We start from the raw sequence: 27,677 nt of genomic DNA, 5'->3' as shown, positions 1-27,677 counted from the left end.
CACCTGCCTGAGCAGACATTGTCGGGCTCACACCAGAGTAGTAGAGCTTCCACCTCTCATCCAGGTCGACAGTTCCAGAGCCTCTCCTCTTGGTCGAAGAAAGCCCGACTAAATCTAGTTGGTAGCGCTTGGCTTCCTCGACCAGTTCCTTTTCCTTCCCTGTCAGAGAAAAGATGATCCAGTTGCCTAAAACCATAGCCTGGTGTCATTTCCATCCTTTTGTAGAACCATTTCTTTGTGCTGCCCCTAAACACCTCCCCAAACAGGTAGTGGGCCCATTGATGGAGTTTCCTCTAGAAGAGTGCTGAGGAATGGTGTCTATGGGAGACTGCAACATATTCTTTGAATGGGTTCTTCTGCCTAAAACCCAAACACATCCCTTGGTAACCCGCCCGACGAACGATGCGGTATGACCATTGTATGATGACCTGACCATGTTACAGTGTTTGGTAATGCACTATTATCACTACCGCCTCAGTTCGGGGCCGCTCAGGTTTCCCCTCATTGCAGCTAGCTTACATATCTGCAAGTCGTTCTGCTATCCACCACCTGCAGACCCACCCAGTAGTTGAGGCTCGCCCTGGGTTTTAATTTATAGAAATAGAGAAAAAAAAATCCTTAGCCCACCCACGATACAAAATACACTATAGGTTTGAAAATAACCTTTTGTGGGTGGGAGTAACATAAAAAAAAAAAAACGGAATTCTAGGATGAATGATATTTTTGAGACAGTTTCAAATCTGACGAAGAACAATTCTATATGGCAATTATGCCATCAGTATATCTGTACCATATTGCAGGTTTAAGAGAAGTGGGAATTAAGGAAACGATCTTCAAAATGTTAGTATTTAGAAAACATTGGAGCACCATAGCTACAATCTACTGATATAATTCGTTTTGGACATTAGTGTCCAAAACAAATTGTTCATCAATTAGTGTCCAAAACATCTGGTTCTTTTAGAAGAACCAGATGGATAACAAAGTCAAAAAGTTTGATAATGGCTGGAAGAAAATCTTTAACTAAATTAATAGTATCAAGGTATGTTCATGAAAAAAGATACCATATCAAGACTAATCATATCTGAAGGACATAAATGAATATTACAAAATGTAGTTTTAAAATTCAAAACGTTGTTAATATGAGAAGCAGATTTTCCAGTGAAGAAAGATAATAATGTAGACTATTATTTAAAAAACTTGTACATAGGCTAGCCAATGTAATCTACTACTGGTCTTAATAGAACACCAGACTTATGGATCTCATGATTACTAAATAACTTAAGGAATTCACAACGTACAGTAGAATATAAATTAAATTAAATTTTAATATATATTTCCAATATTTCAGCAATGTCACGTTGCCATCTTCAAAGGAACTTAAGATAAAGACACGTGTACGCAGGCACCAAACACAGTAAATGAGGACGAAGCGAGGAAGCTATTGTTTCTCCTAAAAGTCCTGATGGTGCCCCCTAGCGGGCTATGTAGGTATTCTTGACCGTTCGGCTGAAGGTCTCCTGATGTACTTCTCCCAAATTTGGGGCAGTCTCATGCAACCAAATTTGTTGAGATTTGGCATGTTTCTTAGCTGAGACTGATTCCATGAATAGTCTTTCAAATTTGAACTTGCTACGGTGTATTACTATGGCTTTCTTCCACCGTATTCTGTGGCGTGTATCCAGAGCATCGTCTGCAAGACCAAAGTGGCTGTACTGTTGTATAACCAACGTATAAGCCTTTCTACGAGAATTATGGATCTCAGGAATACTATATTTCTGATGGCCTTCAGTTATCTCCTTTATGAGAAATATTATTTTATCAATCTTCTGTAAATTCCTGATTGTTTATCTTATTATATATATATATATATTAAATTAAATCTCAGGATGAGAGATAGATGTAGAAAGTTTTTTAACTTGGGTATATTATGTATTCAAGATACCAAGTAATTTTATATAAACTTGGTTTTTAATCCTATTTCCCAAGTGAGCAAACGGACAAGTAAGTCAAGTTTGCGCCTGCACGTAGTGCAAGTCTGAAGCAACTCATGGTAGTGCCACTCTAGGCAACTCATGGTAGTGCCACTCTGGGCAACTCATGGTAAAGGTGAATTAAGCTCTGATCACTTTCCTTAGTATATTTCCCTTAATGTAAAGCACAGTCCCTTGTGGAGATGTATGATGCAATGCATTAAAGGCAATGGTCACTACCCATACCGGTTTCGACCTTTATTGAGGTCCCATCAGTGGGAGCCAGACCTGAGCCATACATCTCCATAAGGGGATGTGCTTTACATTAAGGGAAAAATACTAAGGAAAGTGATCAGAGCTTAATCCACCTTTACTACGAGTTGCCCAGAGTGGCACAAACTTGACTTACTTGTCTGTTTTCTCACTTGGGAAATAGGATTAAAAACCAAGTTTATATAAAATTACTTGATATCTTGAATACATAATATACCCAAGTTAAAAAACTTTCTACATCTGTCTCTCATCCTGCGATATTTTATTTAATATCTATCTCTCATCCTGAGATTTTATTTAATAAGGGCAAAGCACCTTATGGCAACTTGTTTAGGTAAAATTCATAAGAAGCTCTGCATTACTTCAACCTTAGATTTGTCAGGTCTGGCTCCCACTGACGAGACCTCAATAAAGGTCGAAACCGATATGGGTAGTGACCATTGCCTTTAATGCATAGCATCATACATCTCTGCAAGGGGATGTGCTTTACATTAAGGAAAAAATACTAAGGAAAGTGATCAGAGCTTAATCCACATTTACCACGAGTTGCCCAGAGTGGCACTACCATGAGTTGCCTCAGACTTGCACTATGTGCAGGCACAAACTTGACTTACTTGTCTGTTTGCTCACTTGGGAAATAGAATTAAAAACCAAGTTTATATAAAATTACTTGGTATCTTGAATATATATATATATATATATATATATTCATTTTTTTAAATTAACTGATTTAAACACGAGAATTATAACACAATGACATTTATTTGAAAAAAACGCAACATGTTTCGTCAAAAATGACTTCTTCAGGCGATAAGAACATAGAAAGATAATAAAAGACACTTAAATTAACATTGACACACTCTAAAACTATACAATTATAAAGCCATAATATTCGACTGTAAATTACAGTTATTATGAGTTTGAACTACAGTCCGAGTTAAAGTTCTATTGTTGTACACCTGTGCGTGTGTGGAATCACGCGATCTCCAGTATCTAATAGTAGAGTTGAAAGAGTCTGCCAAATTATAGCTAAGATTATTATTCAAATGAAAAGGGTCTAAGGTGATTTCCCTTGACTCGACAATGCGGCGCTCTATTTCATCATGGCTGATGTGTAGGTTTAAAGTCAATGTCCAATTTATTTCATGTTGGTGGCCTTCATTGTTCGTGTTTATTGAAAGCAGGACATGGCCCGACAGAGCAGTTGCTCTGGTTCTCTTATAAGCATAGTCTCTCTGATGCTCTTCGAGACGTAGTAAGATAGATTTCTCTGTCTGCCCATAATAAGGCTTTCCGCATTCACAAGTGACCTTGTATACACCTGGGAATTGTAGAAGGTTGTGAGGTTGTTTATAGTTGTTGAAGCGTGATATTATTTTTGGCAGAGTCGAGAAGCACGTTTTTATGTTAAACTTCTTTAGAATTCTGCTCAGCTTTTTGGATAGTGTGCTGATATATGGCAAGACGATATGACCTTTGGAGTCGTCCTGTGTCTCTACGTTGTTACGTTGGCGGGATAATTGGTTGTTAATACTTTTTAGAGAGTAGCCATTGTTTTTAAAGGTCCATTTAAGATGTTGTAGTTCCTTTTTCAGTTCTTCTTCATCTGACAGTACAGATCTTGCACGATTCGCTAGAGTTGATATAATACCCAACTTTTGCGCTGGATGGTGATGGGAGGACGCATGCAAATATCTGTCTGTGTGTGTTGGCTTTCTAAAAATAGAGACTTTAATTGATTCAGGCGTCTTGGTGAGTTTAACATCTAGGAAGCAGATGGAACTATTTTCTTCAATCTCCATAGTCAATTTTATATCTTGATGGCGGTTGTTTAAGTGGTCGAGGAACTTGTTAAGATTCTCAGTACCATGCTCCCATATGAGGAATATATCGTCCACATATCTAAGCCAAATTTTTGGTTTTAAAGTAAAAGAGGAGATCGCCTTTTCTTCAAAGTCCTCGAAAAAAAATGTTGGCTAACACAGGAGAGAGAGGGCTTCCCATAGCTAATCCTTTGACCTGTTTGTATAGTTTACCTTCGAATTCAAAATAGCCAGAGTTTACACAGTGAGATAACAGAGAGAACATTTTATTTGAAATCTTGTTTTTATTTGAAAAAAGGAACTACAACATCTTAAATGGACCTTTAAAAACAATGGCTACTCTCTAAAAAGTATTAACAACCAATTATCCCGCCAACGTAACAACGTAGAGACACAGGACGACTCCAAAGGTCATATCGTCTTGCCATATATCAGCACACTATCCAAAAAGCTGAGCAGAATTCTAAAGAAGTTTAACATAAAAACGTGCTTCTCGACTCTGCCAAAAATAATATCACGCTTCAACAACTATAAACAACCTCACAACCTTCTACAATTCCCAGGTGTATACAAGGTCACTTGTGAATGCGGAAAGCCTTATTATGGGCAGACAGAGAAATCTATCTTACTACGTCTCGAAGAGCATCAGAGAGACTATGCTTATAAGAGAACCAGAGCAACTGCTCTGTCGGGCCATGTCCTGCTTTCAATAAACATGAACAATGAAGGCCACCAACATGAAATAAATTGGACATTGACTTCAAACCTACACATCAGCCATGATGAAATAGAGCGCCGCATTGTCGAGTCAAGGGAAATCACCTTAGACCCTTTTCATTTGAATAATAATCTTAGCTATAATTTGGCAGACTCTTTCAACTCTACTACTGGAGATCGCGTGATTCCACACACGCACAGGTGTACAACAATAGAACTTTAACCCGGACTGTAGTTCAAGCTCATAATAACTGTAATTTACAGTCGAATATTATGGCTTTATAATTGTATAGCTTTAGAGTGTGTCAATGTTAATTTAAGTGTCTTTTATTATCTTTCTATGTTCTTATCGCCTGAAGAAGTCATTTTTGACGAAACATGTTGCGTTTTTTTCAAATAAATGTCATTGTGTTATAATTCTCGTGTTTAAGTCAGTTAATTTAAAAAAATGAACATATCCCAACCCCGAGTTAATAGTACGTTTCATATACACACACACACACACACACACACACACACACACACACACACACACACACACACACACACACACACTGTAACTGGTATTTACTCGGATTGTAGACATTTAAGTCATAATTTTAGACTAGGAACACCGAGATAAGGTAAAATAAAAACTTTAATTAAAACATAATTTGTTTCGTTGGAAAGCCGACTTCTTCAGATGTACAAATTATTACAAACTGGAAAATAGCAAGATAAAACATGGACTTCTCATAAAAAGGTTAGGAATAACAACTGTCAAATTTGAACTGGCGTCTGCATGGCAGGTCTAGCGTGAGGCGTTAGTGAGTGGGAACTATCTCAAGAGCGCCAAAACTGAATTACTGTGCTGCGTGAGTAAGATAAGCTATAACTTAAATTGCTGTTCATGTGTGAGGGGTCCAGAACTTTTCTTTTCATTCTGAGATGCGCCTTTCTAGTTCGTCAGTGCATTTATGGATATTGGTAGTAAGATTCCAGTCTATCTGGTGTTGATGCACTTCTAAATTAGAGTTGGCCAAGAAAAGAACATGAATGGAGAGGGCGCTAGTACAGGTTCTGTTGAACGAGATATCACGTTGATGCTCTTCGTAGTGAGACCGACTTATCGGTTACCCATACTCTGGTTTTCTGTAACTACAGATGATTTTATAAACTCCTGGGAACTGAAATTGGTTATGTTTTGGCTTGGGTTGACTTAGAAAAAAAACGAAATTTTGGAAGGATAACGAAGTAAGTTCTAATCTTAAATTTCTTCATAATATTTGCCAATTTTGGTGATAGACAACTTATTGCACACATTCAATTTTGGTAATTGAATGTATGCAATAGCATTGGAGTTATCTTCTTACCGAGTTGGTCTATGTGGGTCTAGATGGTTTGCAATGCTTTGAGGTGGGTATCTGTTCTTTAGGAAGGTGCTTTCAAGGTGGTTAAGTTCTATTTGAAGATCTTTTGAAATTATAGATCTCGCTCAATGGGCCAGAGTGGAAATAATACCGAGTTTCTGCTGAGAGAAGTGATGAGAGTAGACATCTATCTATCTGTGTGGGTTGTTTTTTCAAAAAATCGAAAATTTGAGACTATCAGGCATCCTAGTGATATTTAAATCTAGAAAAGCGAGGACGGCGTTCACCTCGAGTTCCGATGTGAATTTGATGTTATGGTGGTGATTGTTCAAATGATCTAAGAAGGTTTGTAAATTCTCTTGACTATATTCCCAGGTGAGGAAGATATCATCCATGTATCGCAGCCACAGTTTGGGTTTTAATGTACCGCTTGAAATAGCTCTTTCTTCAAAGTCTACAAGAAATATGTTGGCTAACACTGGAGATAACGGACTGCCCATAGCTAAGCCGCTGGTTTTTTTTTAGATTTTTCCTTCACATGAGAAATAGCTGGAGTTTACACATGCATTAATAGGGTGAAATTTTTTTTGTTTTTTAGTAGATTGAGGACTTCTTCTGTGGGAACATTTGTAAAGAGAGAGAGACAATATCAAACTAATCATTTTGTCAGATTCCTTGAGTTGTAAATTTTTTATCTTAGATATAAAATCTTCAGAGTTTTTGATATATGATGAGGAATTACCATTGAGATGTTTTAAGGAAGAGGCAAGGTATTTGGACAGGTTGTAAGTAGGTTAGTCAATGCTTTCAACTATCAGTCTTAAAGGTTTGTCTGCTTTGTGAATCTTTGGAAGACCGTACAAACGGGGTATTAGGGGATGAAGAGAACAGAAGAGATAGTCTAGTGTGTCTTGGAAGTTCCGAAGTTGATTTGAGGAGGTTGTTGGTTCGGTTATGAAGTTCTCTCATAGGGTCACTTTGTAAAAGAGAGTAAGTATCAGGTGTTAATAATTCGTTGATCTTGAAACGATAATCAGATCTGTTTAGGATGACTGTTCATTACCTTTGTCTGCTGGCAGGATAATAATGTTGTTGTTATTACAAAGGTGGTGGATAGCTTTTCTTTCAGCACGAGATAAATTATCTGCAGGCCGACGACTGTTGTTTATTGTAAAAATAGCTTCAATTCTGAGTAGGTTCACTATTTGTTTTGGGAGATGTGAGGCAGTCTTTTCTACTTTGGTTAGAAAGAGTTCCTTTGGAATATAGGTAGGAGATGGAACTAAGTTGAGCCCTTTAGACAGTATGCTTATTTCTGCTAAAGAAAAGGTTTGTGAAGATTTGTTTATGACAACATTTTTTAGGTCTTGTAAGCCAATTGAAGATGGACGAGTTTGTTCCTGTTTAAGGTGATTAAATTTCCTAATGAGAGACAATTTATTGATGTGTTGGGATCTAGAAGCACGGTGTGAGCTGATATTTTTAACCTCATTCCAAGATGTGTTGTCTAAAGATGAACTCAGGCTATTTTCTGAGTTCATCTTTAGTTTCTAAAAAATTTTCTAAAAAAACATCTTTTTTAGAAAATGCTGAAGCTAAAATATATTTAGTGTCCGATCCTTTCATTTAACAGTTCAAGTTTAGCTTTTAGGTAAATATTATGTACACATTTTGTGCGAATAGCCTCCTTAAATTGTAAAAACTTCAGAATGATAGAGTGGAACTTACATCTTTTCAAGAAGATTAACCTGTTTATAAAAAGTCCAATCTTTTCCAGAATCTTCTGATAATCTGTAATGCATTGTAGAGTAACCTTGTCAGAAGGTAAATAGATACTGTAACTGGTATTTACTCGGATTGTAGACATTTTAAATCATAATTTTACTGACTAGGAACACCGAGATAAGATAAAATAAAAACCTTAATTAAAACATAACTAGTTTCGTCGGAAAGCCGACTTCTTCAGGTGTACAAATTATCACAAACTGGAAAATAGCAAGATAAAACATGGACTTCTCACAGGGGCGCACCGGCCATGTGTGCGATGCACACAGGCGCCAAAGAGGAGGAAATACTTTAAAAAACGTTTTTTAAAGTGCTTTTTTTATTGGAGGGGGGGGGATAGGGGCACTAACTAAAGTTTTGCACACAGGTGCCAGACACTACTGGCATGCTACTGGGTATAGGGGCACCAACTAAAGTTTTCCACAGGCATCGGACACTACTGGACACCCCTGACTTCTCATGAAAACAGTTAGGAATAACGACAGTCAGATTTGAACTGGCGTCCGCGTGGCAGGTCTGGCATGAGGCATTAGTGAGTGGGAACTATCTCGAGAGCGCCTGAACTGAATTACTGCACTGTGTGAGTCAGGTTAGCTATAACTTAAATTGTTGTTCATGTGTGAGGGGTCCAGAACTATTTCTTTTGATTCTGAGATGCGCCTTTCTAGTTCATCAGCGCATTTATGGATAATTGGTAGTAAGATTCATGTCTATCTGGTGTTGATGCTCTTCTAAATTAGTGTTGGCACTCTTCTAAATTAGTGTTGGCAAAGAAAAGAACATGACTGGAGAGGGCACTAGCACGGGTTCTGTTGTAAGAGATATCACGTTGATGCTCTTCGAGACGTAGTGAGACCGACTTATCGGTTTGCCCATATGATTTTCTGCAACTAGAGATGATTTTATAAACTCCTGGGAACTGAAACTGAACCACCTCATAAGCACCTTCCTAAAGAACGGACCCACCTCAAAGCATTGCAAACCGTCTAGACCCACATAGGCAAACTCGGTAAGAAGATAACTCCAGTCCTATTGCACGCATTCAATGACCGTATGTACAAAAATTGGCAAAAATTGTGAAGAAATTTAACATTAAAACTTACTTCACTACCCTTCCAAAACTTCGTTCTTTCCTAAGTCAACCCAAGCCAAAACATAACCAACTTCAGTTTCCAGGAGTTTATAAAATCATCTGTAGTTGCGAAAAACCATATTATGGGCAAACCGATATGTCGGTCTCACTAAGTCTCGAAGAGTATCAACATGATATCTCTTACAACAGAACCCTTGCTAGCGCCCTCTCCAGTCATGTTCTTTTCTCGGCCAACTCTAATTTAGAATATCCATAAATGTGCTGACGAACTAGAAAGGCACATCTTAGAATGAAAAGAAATAGTTCTGGACCCCTCACACATGAACAGCAATTTAAGTTATAGCTTACCTGACTCACACAGTGCAGTGATTCAGTTCTGGCGCTCTCAAGATATTCCCACTCACTAACACCTCACGCTAGACCTGCCACACGGACGCCAGTTCATATTTGACTGTTGTTATTCCTAACTTTTTTATGAGAAGTCCATGTTTTTTCTTGCTATTTTCCAGTTTGTGATAATTTGTACATCTGAAGAAGTCTACTTTCCGACGAAACTAATTATGTTTTAATTAAAGTTTTTATTTTACCTTATCTCAGTGTTCCTAGTCTAAAATTATGATTTAATATATATATATATATATATATATATATATATATATATATATATATATATATATATATATATATATATATATATATATATATAATCTACTAATGCCTTTTATTTCCTATAGGGAGGTGAGATAGTTTTCGCTCTATGTGACTTTTGGAGACTGAGAGGGAAGTTCAAATCTCCAGCAGTCAAAGAAAGCTGGCCCAATGCCATCACTAATTATAAATGGCATCTGATGAGGCAGATGAGTGCTGTCATCTTGTGATCCTTAACCCTAAGATAGTACATTATTTATCTGAAATAGTGTGGGGTCTGCCATCAATTTTCTTGAGTTGCCTGGGGGCATAAAACCTGTTTGCCCATGTTTGAGATTGACTAACTTGTTATCTGAATGAAAAAAGAGTCAGGAAAAGTTCTGTAGTCAGCAACTAGATTTATTGGGAATTTGATGACCATCTACTGTTTTACACTGTAGTGGCACTTTTTAAAATAAATCTGTTATTGTATTTTACTTTGTGTTCCATTGTCAATGTATGCTGGGATGCCTTAGATACTAAGGTGAAAATTTTACATAATTTAAACTATTTCCAGTAAGTTTGAGTTTCCATCTTTAATTTCTACAAACATGACAGCTTACGTCAATACAATTAAAACAATTAAGAGATTATTCCTCTATGCCTATGAAAATGGTCATGCTGAAAAATAATTTACCAAAGTAAAGATGTTTTTTACATGACCAATCAGTAAAGGTAATGTGTGATAATTTTTAAAGCCCATTTATGCCATAAAACTCCCTCCTCTTCTACCAAAAAAAAAAAAGTTGATAATATATAGCAGATTTAGAACCAAGAGTAAGCTGAGGGTTAGATAATCAAGGAATAAATAAGATGATGTCTCACACCAGGTGATAAAAATTATTCTGTAACTTAAAAAGACTTTTGCATCCACCCATGCCACTGTGGGATTTAAATCTCTTGGTTGGAGAGCAAAGATACATCTTGTCACCTGACCAGACTAGCTGAATAATTGCTGACATGACCATGACTGCACACATTAGCTTCTTGCATTATACCTTACTACCTTTGTTGTTCCCCTATTACATTAAGTGTTCGAGATAAAAGCTTGCAAAAGCTTCCCATCGAGGTCCCTTCTACCTGTTTGTAAAGTTTGTTTTGACAGATAAAATAGCCAGAATGAATAACAAAATCAGATAATTTGACTATATCTGGAGGGAAGGTGTGTGAAAGGAAATGAAGGGAATCGTCTAGTGCAGGGATTCTCAACCTGTGGTATGTGAGCCACTGCCTTACTGGTACATCTAATATCTTGAATTAAATATAGTGGTACGCCACCGGAAAAGGTTGATAACCCCTGGTCTAGTGGGATGTTGGTAAATAAGAATTCAGTGTTGAAACTCACCATTAAGTCAGTAGGTTGAAGCTAGGAAATTTGAAGAGTTTTTATGAAAATACAGGAGTGACAATTTGAGAGCTAGGATAAAAATTTAGTTGTGTGATAAGTAGGTGAATCGATGCAAACCATGATTCAGCAAAGACACATGACTTCTTTATGGATCTTTAGTTTGTCTGTGGTATCTCCATCAAGACTGGTGACTTCACTAACACTACATCAACGTCTTCATATAAACCACATGTACTGAAAACCACAATTTTCCTCCATTTTTATGAAATACAAGTTTAGTGTAATTTTAGTCATTTCATATATCTCTCCTTCAGCCTGTACTTTGTAGCATATAGTTATTCATACCAAAGATGCCATCATTGTGGAATCAATTAATAAAATTGACAACAGTGTAAAATCAATTAGTATAATTGACAGCAGCATTGGTACCATATTTACGTGAATTAACTCGCATGTTTTTCCTCAAAATTAAAGTTAAAAAAATCATGGTGCGAGATATATGCAGGCAGGGCCGTCGCGAGATTAGATTGCACCCTGAGGCAAACAATTAAATATTACCCCCGATGGATTATAAGACAAAAATATAAGAAAATCTCTAATTGCTATTTTTTTTTTTTTAAATTAAAAGACACACATTAATGCAAAACAATTACATTATAGTATTAATTAAATGTTTGCTCTTCAGGGATACTGCACAATAAAACTGTTTACAAGCTCTTCTAAATTTAAATTATGAGCTATGTCCACCTCTATCGATATAGTTGCTAGACCAACCAATCTTTCTTGGATCATTGCTGTTCACAAATAATTTTAATGAGTTTAAGCTTGGGAAAACTTCTTTCCGCACTTGCTATGCTAATGGGAATTGTTAACAATATCCTTAGGCTGGTGGTAATGTTGGAATAAATTTCTGCAAGATTTTGGTTATATATAGATATGATAAAATTTGGTGAGGACCACTTTTCTCTTGTATTATTTTTGAGAGATATTTTACTTCTTCAAATAAATCTATTGTATCTACATCAGATGTTTTGCCACTGCTCAAAGCAATTTCCAAGTCTTTACATTGTTTTAATATTTCGTCTGAACTCCAGTTATGTAAATAATTTATATTATATTAAAATCCAAATAGTTCATTGTGTGATCTCAGCTGTTCAAATCTATTTTGTAAACTATTTATAGCTGTATCAATTAAGATGTTAAAAACATTAACTTCAAAAAGTTTTTCTGGGGTCGCTTGTGGTTCATCATGACTCTAATAGGACAACATTTTTCTGTTTTTATTATTCTTATATCAGGAAATTCCAGTGGGACATTGCAGTTTTTCTGCAATTTCAGCTGCAGTTGTTTTCCTATAATCGGTTAAAAATTTCAGGATGGTGTTAACCGCTCTAAGGCATGACCAATATTTAAATCTACACTCTGCAACATTTTACTCACTGGTTTTATTAATGATAGAATGTCATACCAAATAATTATGCTGCAAATAAATTAGAATGAAGTGATTTTTTCAACATGGGCATGAGCAGTGCATTTTGTTACATTTCTGGTTGAACCTGTCAATTGAGGATTTTCGTATATTTCCACGAGTGCATCATGAATTTCGCAGAATTGAAATCAAATTGGTTTAATTGCTGCAATTCGAGCTTCCCATCGAGTATCAGACATTTTATTGCCATGTTTGGTAGGTGTATCAAAAGCACCTCCCACCTGTTCGTCGATCCAGAAAAAAAGTTGAATAGTTGTTGAATTATTCCAAAAAATGATACAGTGTCAACTGTGCTTTTAGCTCATCATTAACAACAAGAATGAGCACTATGAGCACTACATGGGATGTAAAATGCATGGGAATTTATATTTAAAATGCGAGTTTGTACACCTTTCTCTTGTCCCTTCATGTTACACCGTTATCGTAACTCTGTCCGTGCATGTCTTCTATATTGATATTCAGTTGTTCGAATTCTTTTATAATTTTATCAGTCAACCTAAGTCCTGTTTTATCATGAATTCCAAAAAACCCATGAATTTTTCACATATTTTACGTTTCTGAACAAACATATCTTATTATAACAGTCATTTGTTCAGTATGACTGGCATCTGGTTTGCAGCTATAATAATGGAAAAGTATTTGGCTTTATTAATATTACTTATTATTTTGCTTCTTATTTTTTTTATCATAATTTGAATTAATTGATTTTGTATTTCAGGACCCAAATAATGAACTTGACAACGTTTTTGTTTGTTTTTGGTTATAGTATCAAGATGTTGCTTCATAACTTCATCAAACAATGCAAAAAGTTTTATAATTTTTAGAAAATTTCCATTGTTAGGAGTATAAATTGTAGATGACGATCCCCGAAGCTCAAGATTTTGTGCTGCTATGCAAAGAATTAATAATTATTAGTATTAGTATTATTATACTAATATTAATAATTATTAATATTAGTATTATTAATTTTTTGATAAAAATTTAATAATGCTAATAATTTTTTTAAAACTGCTTTCCAGAATTGTGTTTCATTGTCCAGAATTCTTTGTTGGTCTGCATCAATTGTCAGTTTCAAATTTAACTGGATTGGCAATTCCTTCCACTCAGAAAAACAACGAATACAGGAATGTGAAGTTTTCTCGAAACCGCTTTTCGATGTAAGGCCTTTTTGCTCTGATGAAGCAGGAAAATTAAAAATTGCAGCAGAAACAGTAAACAGCATCATTTTTCCTGGAATATAGAAGCCATGATCATTTGATATTTTCAGAATTTTTAAGTATTTGTTAATAATAATTATTCAAAAATAGTCTGCCTTGATCATTCAAAGGATATTTATTTAATTTTACTTGAATAGGACCTTTTTTATAAGTTTAATTCTAGTTTTATCATGAAATTTCTCTGGCCGGTAGTATGGATCAGTTTCAATAAAATAATCTTGATTTTTAATTGGATCATCTGTTCGTAATTCCTGTTTGTCGCTATCATCGTTTACCTCATTATTTTTGATTGGAATCACCACAAATGGTTGTTACATGTGGCTGATGTGGGGGGAATTGTTGATATTGGTGGATGAGGATGATGATGTAGAAGCTGCTCCAACGGCTGGTGCTGAAATTGTTATAACTTTTGGTGTTGGTTCTGTTGAAAACTCGTTCTCTTTGGTGTCTTTCCAAATCTCCGTATATTGCTTGTTGCTTTCTTTACTTGCTCTTCTTTTTTTCTTTTCCTTGTGAGAAAAGCAGCTACCAATAACTTTTTTTTTTCAAATTGCTCATCTAAATGACAATAAATTTCATATTGATGAATTATTTTTCCTATTAATTTTGAGTTAATTTATTTATTATTTTAAACAGTTTTAAAACAATATAATCTTATTTTAAAAAAATCGATTTAAAATAGTTGTCTTCTACGGATTTTTACTATAAATAATTAATTTATACAATAATTTGAAAATTTGATAATTAATGGTAAACTATAATTATTGAGGGCAATGTAAGATGTCAGGTATGCTGCCCAACAAGCGATTTTGGCATTTTAGCAAAATGCACCTCTGATTAATATGTTTATAATTTATAAACTACTTATCTTTAAAATTTTATTTGTCTATCAAAAATCCAAAAATAAGTACACAGTTAAAATCACAGTCAAAAATTGCCCATAGTCACTTAATACGTAATATTCACATTCAAATTTGAAATGACGCTGAAAATGTAAGAAGTGCATATCACACTATTTCGTCTATCCACATTCGAAGCGGAATTTAAGAAAACAAACACCGTAATATACACCTGTGTTTCAGACTAAATATTTGGATAGACCAGTGTTTCTCAAACTTCAGATATCCGTGTACTCACTTCTTAAATTTTCATTATTACCAAGTACCTTATCAAAATACCCTTATCAAAATAATAATAATAATAATAAATAAATAAATAAAAATATATTTCATTGTAAATGTCTGTTTTCTTTGAATTTAGATGCACATTTAAAAAAAAAAAGATTTATTTTTAATAGAATTAATAGATTTTAATAGAAATTTATTTTTAATAATTTATTTTTAATACTATACATTTTTACTTATAAATAATTTATCATCAATGAGAGAATTGAAATTGCTTATTTCTATATTTGCTGTATTGCTCTTTTTTGTGCGTTTTACAAATCCAGTCTTTAACCAATGATCCATACTTAAGAATTTGAAAGCTAAAAAAAATTACTGTATTTACTCGAATATAACTCACATTTTTACCCCAAAATTAAAGCAAAAAAATCGTGGTTCAGAAAAAAACTGAAAATGGGTATGACTTACCAAGAAGCTCCTATTCACCATCACTTCTGGCCTTGAGAGCGGTTTCCTTGTGTGCAGTGTCAAAGTTATCTACCCAAATAGCGTCATCTTCTTTCCCATTATGTCAAGCAAATATTACCAATAATTTAGAAGACTTGAGATACATAATGAACAATCCTTCAAAAATGACTAATGAGAAGTTAAAGCTGTGCATGATGATATGCCAGTAGAGAAAGTGCAGCTATGAAGAAGTGCATATGATTGGTGCGGTATTAACTAAAGATCGCACGACCCAAAGAAAAAACAAGCTGACAATTGAGTTGAAATGCTAATTCTCTTCAACCAATTTCCATAATATCTGAAATACATTCAGTATATATTTCTTTTTATACAATGAAACCTGTGGTGAATTCATCACTAAAAAAATAATCAAAAAATACAGCCATACTAAATGGATACAATCTTAAACAACTCAAAAAAAATCATCAGTCACTTCCCTAGACAAGAAGAAGCCCATAGGATTTCCATACCTTATGTTAAAGGCATCTCCGAACATCTTTCAAAAATTATGAAAAAATACAATCTTGCCGCTACCTACAAACCCATCAACCAGATCTATAACTTGTTACCTTTGCCTAAAGACAAACTCTCACCTCTGATGTTACCTGGCATGTATGAGGTCCCAAGCTCCTGCAAGTTGTCCCACTTTGTACAGACAGGTAGATCTGTTCAGAAATGCATTTCGAAACATCAAGACCACATTCGTCTTTTCAAACCGCAGAAATCTGGCCTTGCTCAACACAGAGTTGAAAACCCAAACCATAGGATCCATTGGGAAAAGACAAAACTTTTACATAGATCTTTATATAAACATGAACGTTTATATAAAGAAAGTGCTGAAGCCCTACTACAAAGACCAAATTTAAACCGCAATGATGTCTTGCTATTCCTAAAATATGGAAAATTGTCATACAAAATTGTGTAAAATAATCTTTTTATATATGTTATCTTTTTTTTTTCAGTTATATTTTCATTTAATTCTATAACACGCTACTGCACGCATATTGAGATTCCATTGTAATCATGCGTCCTAACTGTATATTATTCCTAGTATTGTTTGAATTACTGTACTGAGGATGTCCCAAGATACTTGGGATGAAATATTTACACATTATAACTTATCGCTGTGGTTAATACGTGTGGTTTTTAGTGATATATTTCTTAGTTTTAACATGTTCACAATGGGGTAGTGTCAAGCAATACCATGTGTTGCACTGGCAACATATGATTTTGCTTGAGTTTATACAGCAGTTTCTGTGGGAGGGGAGATGTGATTCATTAGTTAGTGCCATTTTTATCCCAGTTGTCTCTAATTGCACTATTTGTTGAGAAATATATTACACAGTCTGCAAATGTCTGTGAACCTTATTCAGTGACATGATAAAACTAATTGTTTTTCGTGTTTCTGTAGCATAGTTGCTGTTGTGGAGGGCATATTGTTTACTGCAGGGAGCGAGAACTCACAATTTGAGTAAGAGAATTCATGCATAATATAATTTGATATATATATATATATATATATATACACTATAAAAGTTTATGAAATTCACATCGTATGATACTTTATGGGTTGTTTCCTTAAGTATCTAATAAGTGGGTTCTAAAATGTTTAGTTTTAGTATGTATGACTATAATTTTTTTATTAATAAAATATAATAAGCACATATTTAACTGTCAATGGGAAGCGGTGCCTTTTTTATTTGGTAAACTAAAGCTGTATATTTGTAAAATATCTTGTTGCCGTAATACGGCTGAATGAGTGCCCTTATTAAGCAGCGCTGTGAGGCAGGCTGTCTCTATGCTACACCCTGCCAGCGTACTGTATGCAGGGATTTTTGGAAACTAAAGTTTTTTACAAAAAAACTAAATTGATGTTTATAATTAAATCCTTGGTATTCATTATAATTTTAATTGCTTATATAGAGCCTCCACAGCTCAGTCGGTATAGATGAATCTGTTTGGTCACAAAGACCTGGGTTTGATTTCCATCCAAGACATGAGGAAGGTCTTTGTCTGGTCTCTTTCGACTAAAGGTGAGTTAGCCGGTCTCATATGGAGATAGAGGGTTTTTTCCACATGGAAACTTGGGGGTGTTTCGTCCCTTCGAACAGGTAAACCAGTGCTGTGAATACGTGAATTCAGTCATAAAATACATATACTTAATCCTTCATTAAGTGGGCTCAACCCGTTCTAACAGATGGGGGAGAAAGGGGGAAAAACCCCATACAAATGAATAAATAAATTGCACACATTATTTATAAAATGTGATTATTTATAAAATTCATTTAAATTTTAATTATCAACTTTATGTATGTGATTGGCTGCTCACCTTCATCACATGATATATTTGAATCTTTAGTGACAATTTCATTTAATATATAACATTAAATGAAAACAAACAGTTTCATTATTGCTTGCCCTTTTATCATTTCGGAATCATAAGATCACTGCAATTTAAAAAAACTGAAAATGGGTATGAGTTACCAAGAATTTCCTATTTGCTATCGCTACTTCCAGTCTCAAGAGCAGTTTCTTCATCTGCATTGTCAGTCTACCCAAATAGTGTCATCTTCATTCCCATCCAGGGCATTAGAGATGCTGGTTTTTTTAAAAAAACTCTTGGCAATTATTTCTGCAAAATCATGTCCCAAGCTCTCAAAATCCATTTGCACAACAGTTCTAATAATGGTCTCTTAATCTTCCCACAGAGTCAGGTTGTAGCCACCAGCTGCCTCCACTCTATGTAGAATTTTCGTACAAATTTTTTTAATGGTTTGCTGATGATACATCCAAGGGCTGTAGACAAGGTGTAAGACCACCAGAAATAATGGCACATTGGTCTTCACATCCAAAACTTTTTACTATTTCTGCCATAACAACATTCACTATCTATTTCTTAAAGTTTTAACCTTTTTTCATGTGCAAGGTATATGCAAAACTTTTTAATTACTTTTTTTTTTTTTTTGTTAAGTAAAATTAAGGGTGCGAGTAAATATGGTATATATTCTCCAGTTGCTCTAACTCGTCCTAAAGAATTCTATGTTGCAAGAATGCTAATCATTCCTGCATTGAAATGACTCTGTAATGCAGCCCAAAGAACCTGATATGACATACATCCTTTGAAAAAAAGTATTGATTCTCATCAGTGATGTGAACAGTGTTTACCAGAAATAAAAAGCCTGTAACTAATTTGAATTAGCAAGTGTTGTGCAGAGTCAGCCGGATTTTTCCCCAAAACTTTTTTTTTTTTTTTTTTACTTCTTTGGAAAGTGCAGCACACCTGTATAAAAGTAGCTTGAGTTCCAGGAACTAATTATATGTAGCCTGATAAACTGGAATCTGAATTTAGAGATTGCTCAAGCTACTATTCCCTATGTACCCAAGTAAGTAAATCTGGATCTCAAGCATTAAACTCGTGCAGTAGCAGTTTTTTTTTTTTTTTTGTATAAACTTGTGGTTTAAATTTTGAATTTCTATGATTTTTTTTACATAAAAGTGTCAGTTCATCATTTGTTAGTAATAAATTTAGGTAATTCTGGTTAAATATCTTATTTTTAATTACTTTTAAAATCCTTGAAAATTAAAAAAATAAATCCTTATGAACTTGGCTATTCATTCTTAGCATAATTCCTAAAATTCTCTCTTATGTTCATAAGAGAGAATTTTATGCTCATAAGAGAGAATTTCAGTAAGGCTCATAGCGCCTTACTGAAATTCTTGGTTTAGTAATGGCTTGGTTTAGTAAAAAATTGCAGTGACAGGTTTGACAATAGTGATTGCTGATGATTCTTTAGTAGTTATATAATTTAGAGCGTACAATACTGTACTTAATCTCATCAGAGACTGGCTAGTTATCTTTTCCATTTGTGCTATGCATTCAACAGCAGTAGTTATAGTGATTGAAAATCTATGACCTCCTTCACCTATATACTGCTGGATATAGGTGAAGGAGGTCATAGATGAAGTGTGTTCTTAAATGTTTTGTAAATATTATTGCGATAATAGCTTATGGATTAGTACAGGAAAAATGTCTTCCTTTTCTCATTTCTGATACATTTTCTTCTTCCAAGATTTTGCTGTGCATATATTCTCTTGTGAAATCAGACCCATCTCTAGAAGTTAAGAGAGCTGTACTTATGTTAGTTACTGATTTGCTGCATGGTGTTGGAAAAAATGCATTCAAGGTAAGTATTCGATTGTTTTCATTCACCTCTTGCTATAGTAGAAACACCATTATATAGTGTATTCATTCACAATAACAAACTACTGAAAAGTCCTTGCTAGAGTCCCAGAGCATCAGTAATACTCTAAAGGAAATCTCCTTTAGAATAACGTTGATGCACACATTTCATTTACCCCTTTGGTCCCATTGAGTTTGCTGTTGTGAAAATTATTTATTTATTTCCTCTCCTAATTTTTAATGATTTTTAAATAAACCTATTAAATATATGTATAGATATGTTGAATAATTCAACAAAATTAAGAGATTTTACATACTTATTAATTAAATTTATGATATCTTGGCTCAACACAGGTCTTAATAACATGTGCCAACCCTCTTGAAAACATTATTATTATTACGGGCTACTCCATGGAGTCCTTAAACTCATTGACAGAGGCCCTAAACATCATGCCAAGCACTATCTAATATTTGTGCAGTATCTATCATACTTTGCTTTGAACTCGTTCACAGTCAAGGCACCCACCACAGACTCTGGCAACCTATTTCACTTATTCACCACTCTCCAATCAAAAACTCTAACACCTTTGCTAACTGCACTCTTGCATCAGTTTCCAAGGATGTCCCCCTAGTTCTGCCACCACCAAACCTGTTCTTTTCTGTATTAATCTTGTAAAAACCCATCAGTAATTTGTGTCTCAATCATATCATCCTTTTCTGCCTCTCAACCAATTTTTGTAACCCACAAATCTTCAACCTATTCTTGTAAGGTTCATTCCATAGACCTACTACCATCTTGGTCATTTGCCTCTGGATTCTCTCCACCTCTTTCTCATCGCCAAGAAACCCAAGTGACCAGATCTGCACACAGTTGTCAAGATGGAGTGTCTTATCAAGGCTTGATAAAGAGGAATAATAACCTGCTTGTCAAAGTATTCTTCAGTAACCAAGTGATTCGATGCGCTGCTTTAGCCACTTTTGCTATATGCCCTCTAAACTTCAACTCCCTATCCACCAACACTCTCAAATCTCTGACTTTGTCAATTTCCTGAAGTACAGGAAGTTCCATCAATGTGGTATACAGCTGGTAATCTTTTCACCCCAAAATGCATAACCTTACACTTTGTCACATTAAACTGACATCCATTCTCCTTTGCCAGACTGCCAGTCTATCTAAATCATCCTGCAAAAGTTTAATATTGTCTGTATTAATTGTTCTACCCAATTTTGCATCATTGGCAAACAACTGAAAGTTCCTCTCAGACCCTTTCCTATATCATTAATGTAAAAATTAAACAGTAGTGGCCCAAGAACAGAGCCCTGCAGCATGCCAATAGTCATCACTGGCCTTCTTTTGGACTCTACTCCTGAATAAACTACTCTCTGATATCTCTCCATCAACCACCCTTTTATCCATCTCACCAACCCTATATCCATCTCCATATGCTGCAGTTTATTCAGTTTATTGATTAGAATTCCATGTGGTATCCTGTCAAAGGCTTTTGCAAAGTTCACTGTAAACCCATTACTTTTATCCAACTCAGCTGTCACTGTATTATAAAATGTGAGCAAGTTACTAAGACATGACCTACCCTTCATTAGACCATGTTGTCCCCCCCCCCATACAGTATCCCATTACCATCTATCCATGCCTGTATTTTGTTCTTGATGAACTTCTCCAGTACCTTGACAATAACTCCTGATGTGCTGATCGATCAATAATTTGCTACATCAGTCTTGGTGCCTCCTTTATGCAATATAACTATTTTCCCCTCTTTCCATCCCCCTTAGGACTAATCCAGACCCAAGATTTAGATTAAACAGTGTGGTCCATGGCACTGCCAATTTCCTAGAACTTTCATGTAAAACTCGAGCTGGTATACCATCTAATCCCATAGCTGTATTCACATTCAGGTTCTGTAACCATGTACCTCCATTTCATATAAGTCTTTGCCTCTCTCGTTACTGCAGTATCTCTACCTGAATGAAATACTCTTGCATAGTGTTCACTTAGTAATTCTACTGAGTGAACTGATTCAGTTATCTCCCTACCATCGGCATTGATTAAAATCATTCTACCATAAACATTCTTTCTTTTACTTGCAACATATGAAAGAACTGTTTTTGATTATCTTTGGCCTGCACTGCTAATTTACTTTTATACTCTGCTTTTGCCTTTCTTTTGTGCCTAAAAAAAAAAAAAAAATCTAGCTCTCACATTCTTCTTGGCGGGGCGGCCTTCATTCTCAGCTTCCAAGGATGCCCTCTTGTCCTTTTCTCACCCTCCATAAATTGAAATATTCCATCAATTGAAATCCTGTATGACCCTTTCAGAAGTTTGTAAGTCTCAATCATGTCACCGCTCTTTCTTCTCTTTGCTACTGTCTGCAATCTACAAATTCTCAATGTCTTCATAATCAGTATTCCACAATCCTGATATAATTTTTAACACTCTCCTTTGTACTCTCTTCAATATATCAGAATCACAAGGGAAACTAGGAAACCAGACCTGCGCACAATAGTCCAAGTGAGGTCTTATCAAGGCCTTGTAAAGAGGCAAAATAACATCCTTATCTTTACATGTGAAGTTCATTAAAGCATTGCAATTATCTTTTGAGTTGTATGTGCAATATTTGCCACATGGCCCCTGAACTTCAACTTCCTATCTATTAACACTCCAAGATCCCTAGCCTTATCAGGTTCTTCTAGCCTAATCCTACCAATATAATATGACATTGGATATCTAATCATGCCAAAGTGAATGACTTTGCATTTACTGACATTGAACTGATACTCATTTTCTCATGCCCACAATTCCAGCCTATTGAAATCATTCTGTAAAGACTGCATCATCAGCAAATAACTGTATGTCGCTTGTCAAATCCTTCACAATATCATTAATGTACAGATTGAATAACAGTGGACCAAGCACTGATCCTTGTGGTACATCACTAGTAACCTCAATTCTTGCAGACTCACATCCCCAGTATACCACTTTTTGATATCTGTCAGTCAGCCATTCTCTTATTCATGCTAATATTCTATAACCCAAACCCATTTTCTCCAATTTATGCAACAACCTTCCATGCTGTATTATGTCAAAAGAAAGCCTTAGCAAAATCGAAAAGTATCATGGTGCATCCATTCTCCTTGTTCACTGGTAACATTGTTATAGAATGTGAGCAAGTTGCTAAAACATGATCTTCTCTTAGTAAACCCATGTTGTTCATTGCAAAGCAGAGATTCACTGCCAACCCATTTCTGAATGCAGGCCCTAACCAATTTTTCCAAAATTTTCACCCAGACTCCTGAGATACTAATTGCTCAATAGTTGGATATATCAGTCTTTGTCCCACCCTTGTGCAATGGAATTATCATATATTCCTACCATTCCTGTGGAATCTTCCCTGTTCTGAGACTTATATTAAACATCCTGGTCAAAGGAATGGCCAGTTCAAAGCAATCAGTCGATAAAGGGAACCCAAACACCAGCAGTTGCAGTGGCAGTAGTCGTCATAATCCTTCTCCATTCTTCTTTTTTTTTCACTCAGCCAATAAGGGAACCATAACATCAGTTGCGGTGGCAGTAGTCACCGTTGTCCACTCCTAACATCCTTCCTATATTTTTTTTTCTCCCTTCAGCCACTTATATATGCTCCTTGCCCTTTGTTCTCAGCCTTCGAATGTCTGTAATTACCTTGTTAAATTGTGAATGAAGCCATGTTATGTAATTTATTATTTTTCATTCACATTTAACATTGCTTATTAAATATTAATCATGGTTTATATAAAATTGTTTATTATTCCTTAATTAAGAATTACTAATTAAATATTTACTCAAAATCTGACCTGCTATTAACTTATAAAATAATAATATGTTTAGAATTTTGTGTAACTAAATATATATGGTGTAACGTAAAGTGTTAATTTATATTTAACTGTATACGTAATCAAAAAGTTAAAGAAGTAGCTTAAATATTCTGTTGTTTTTATTTGTGAAATATTTAATGTTATGTAATCACTCATGAATAATAATAGACCATACATTACATTAGAGAAATGTTTACGTGCAGTCTGTTGTCATGGAGATGCACGCGTAAACAACCACGAGTGGAGTAGAGCGTGGCGTTCGAACGTAAGGTGGGAGTGAAGGTCATATAGAGAGGGAGATATATAGAGAGAAAGGGAAAGAAGAGGGGAGGTCATAGATAAGATAGAGATATAGAGAAGAATTATTATTAAGAAGGAAGAGAGAGTTTTGCGGAACCAAGATTATATAATCCTCAGGGCAGAGATTTATGAGTATAGTGTTCGGAAGTGAACCTATAAGTAGTGAAACATAAAGTTTAATGTTATAAGCGAAAACTGCTGTTGTTATGAAGAAAGGTTGATACCGTAATCAGATAAAAGGAAACTGGACAGTCAATGCGAAAATTCTGATTAGTTCTAGTTAATCTGGATTACGATTAAATTCTATGTTGCCCTAGGAAAAGGTTATATTGGTTACTTGGAGAAAAGTGAACAGGAAAAGATATTAGTACCTAATTACTGTTGTTTGGAATAGTGAAGTGCGACTTACAGTAATACAGTTTAAACTATGGAGAATATTTGTTATGTGTGTTCCGCTAATGTTAATTAAGTTAATTCATAAGTGCTCTCTCAACAATTTGATGTATTGAAGAATTTGTCTGGTAAGAGTAGTTGTATAAGTTTCTCTATTCTAGCATTAACTGTAATATATCTCCGATGCTCAAGGTCCGGGAATATATTTGCTTGGAATATAGCTTACGTAGCTTATTGCCTGCTGTGAATATAAACATTGAGCTGATAGATTTGTGAAGACTGAATAAAATGTGAAATTGTTATATTAACTTGAGAGAAGAAGATTTGTCTTTTTGGGACTGTGAATAGTATATTAAAGTTAGAACATTGAATTAGCATCAGTGACCTAAGAAGATGTGTTAAGTTAATTGTATAGTTCCATTTTAAAATAGAGTTCTTGTATTTGTTAACCATATCATATATTAAATGTTTTATTTTGTTGATCTAAATATTGTGTTTGCCTGAATTCCTTATTATTGCACCGTTCATAAATATTCGAATCTTGCGGGAACCCCAAGTAAAAATGATAATAGATGATTCGGCCTAATGAGATGACTGTTAACTTAATTTAGAACTGATCCTACTATTTATATAGACTAATCTAAGAATAGGGTGGCGCAGTATAAATATAAATTTCCCTACTTTTGGATCGGTGATCATTTCGTAATTAGTTGTATTATTCATAAAAGTGACTTGAAACCAGATAGATTTAGAACACGACAGAAAGGAGTCGTCACGACAACCTGTCAGCACAGTGACGTCACTGTGCTGTTCTTGCCTTAGGTGATCAATTTGTTCGCAAGTTGGTGCGAACTTTTCTGATACACTATTTTTATAGCTTACAATGTTTAATATCACTTAATCCATTTTCTCTAATTTTAAGAACAATATTTTAACATGAATTATTTAACACAATTTTTAATACAGTAAATTTCTATTCAGACAAAAGGAATCTTACATTTTTTTTTTTTTTTTTGCATTATTTAAAGGTCTAAAACCCCTGTAAAATTGAGTTTCATAAATTATTTATATTAATTTATCATACAAGATTTCACAATACATTATATTTCAGTCTTCTATCTACTAATAATAGTCTACTGTATCAATTCTCCTCGATCTTGAGTCTTCCCTTAGGTCTTTTTATCCACATATGGAATGGTTAGTAAAACATTTGTTTTATTAACCTTTCCATATTCTGTCTGACCATACCACCTGAGATTAGCTCTGTTCAACCCATTCCTGAATGCTAACAGTGTATAGTTCTTTCCTAATATCCTCATTTTTAATATGATTCTGTGATTGATGTAATCTGCTCACTCCCTTTCAACCTTTGCTTTTCAGCCATTCTCAAAACTCCTGTCTGTGGCCTCCAGTCTTTGATCAAGTGTTTTATTTTTTACCCAGCTCTCAGTTCCATAAATTAAAATTGTATGTATAAAGAAAAGTTTAGGTATTGTTCATAATAATGCTTAATGTTATAAACAACACCAAGAGAAAAAATTATATTTATTAAAACACTAATATTTCGCTGGTTTTCTACCCAACATCATCAGAGCACAATGATAAGTGTAATAGGTACACAGCACTAAACTAAGTAATTGTGGCAACAATTTAAAGTTTAACTGATGCTTAATATCCTTACATGATGCTCTCTATGGATCAGCTAACCAACCCACAGAGACTAGCCTCAAGTAGGCATAGTCAGCTAGTCCATCGGTCTTGGGTTCAGTTGATGTGGAGCCTGTCCAATTTCAAACGTTCTCTCCTGTGGCGTAGGGATAGGGGCATGCAGAATACTGATTACCTAGCATACAAACCAGCTTTGTGAAGACTTCTGCATGCAGTAGAAGCAGATACCAATGTTCCTGTAGCCAGCCGATATGAGATCAAATTGTAACTGACCTCATGTTGGCTGATTATAGCTGCTCACTCCTGTTTCAGTAAGCAGATAATTGGAGATATTAGTAACCCATTGCAGTTGTAGCCAATGGCCTTTACTGTATCTCCTGGATGTTTATGACTGTTGGAATTGGTTCCACAGTCTGTGAACCATGAAAGAGTTCGCATGCAACCATCTAGCTACCTCCACCTGACTTTGGCTGGCCTCTGGTCTTACAGTGGCTCACCTACTTAAATAATGAATCATCCAGTTAAATGATATCTTGCAGCCCAGTCCAGGTATTTTGCTATCATAAAATCAAAATATACTCCAAAAAGCATACTTTTATATCATGGCTCATTTGCATATACTGCTAACAGCACTACTGACAGCACTGTATATGATAACCAGACTCTACCACTTTTTACATAATATACTTGACTTTCATTCCCCCCCCCCCCTTGAGTTATTTCAGGGAGGGAGACATATAAAAGCATATGTTCAAAACATATGAATAAAGAAAATGATTTCTCTTTGCCCTGCATCACTTTTTATACTTGACTTTCTCATAAAACTAATGTAGCTTAGAAATAAGTACCATCTTGGAAACCAGAATACAAGCACTTCATAGGAAATGCATATAAAGGAAAAAGGCGTTAAACAGAATTGTTACAGTTCAGGATGAATCGTAGGCTCGCTATCTACCAACCAACTCCAATCAAAAAATGCTTCAATGCAATGGAAACATCCCACTTCACCAGCAAGCAAGAAGTTAAAGGTTATACTGCCAGTGGTAAAGCTTATGCTTATGGTCTTTTGTGCTTCCTCGGGAGTACTTGTAGACCATTTTCAGAAGTGTGGTGAAAAAGTGGAAACTTCATTATTCCACATCGCACATACTGTGGCATTTTATTGGAGCTTCAGGATGCAATTTGCCAAAAATGTCCAGGCCTGCTAACAAGAGGAGTATTGCTCCTGCATGATAATGCAAGACCTCATAATTGAACCCTGAAGAGAATTCAAGAATTTCAGTGGCAACTCTTTTGACATCCACCTTACAGCTCTGACCTTGCCTCATGCAACTTTCACCTGTTTGACCTGTTTGGATCATTGAAATACCACTTTGATGGCATGCATTTTGCTGATGAAAATTAAAAATGAGGTGCACATTTGGCAGGCACCACAGACAAAAGAGTTCTATGCTGTTGATTTTGAAGGACTGATAAAGCAATGGGACAAGTGTATAAATGTTGAAGGGGATAATGTAGGGAAATAAATGTTTTTTCCAGGTTTGTATTTCACTTGTTTTATTTTTTATAATCATTGGTAACTTACCAACTTTCCCTTATAATAATAATAATAAATTATCAGTTTGCTCTCTTATGGTGTTCTGTATGATTTATACCAAACTGTATTCTGTCACTCTAAACTGCATTCTCATTCTTTCAAATCATATTTCTACACCTTTTATAGTCAAACATTGTTAAAAATATGAAAAATGTTGAACAGTTTTGATCTAAACTCTTTAGAACTCCATAAAAGAACAAACACATAATTTATTAAACATTGTTTAATGACATCAGTAGGTGCAGCAGCTGATTTTGGATGCTCTAATTTTGCTACAGTCATGCAGA

General features: G+C 35.0%; 1 protein-coding gene across 1 annotated transcript in view; it reads left to right on the top strand.

Annotated features, from left to right (window-relative positions):
* The window catches only part of Tango6 (transport and golgi organization 6), a 410,302-nt gene that overhangs the window by 343,733 nt on the left and 38,892 nt on the right, over positions 1–27,677 (top strand). The window contains exon 18 of the mRNA XM_090391522.1: positions 19,453–19,566. Within this exon, the coding sequence (XP_090247648.1) occupies positions 19,453–19,566 (114 nt within the window). The remainder of the gene's footprint in view (positions 1–19,452; positions 19,567–27,677) is intronic.

Source organism: Typopeltis vanoorti, chromosome 4 (genome assembly GCF_054136105.1).
Source record: "Typopeltis vanoorti isolate ZY-2024b chromosome 4, IOZ_Tvanoo_1.0, whole genome shotgun sequence".
Classification (NCBI taxonomy): domain Eukaryota; kingdom Metazoa; phylum Arthropoda; class Arachnida; order Uropygi; family Thelyphonidae; genus Typopeltis; species Typopeltis vanoorti.
This window is presented reverse-complemented; position numbering and strand designations above follow the sequence as displayed.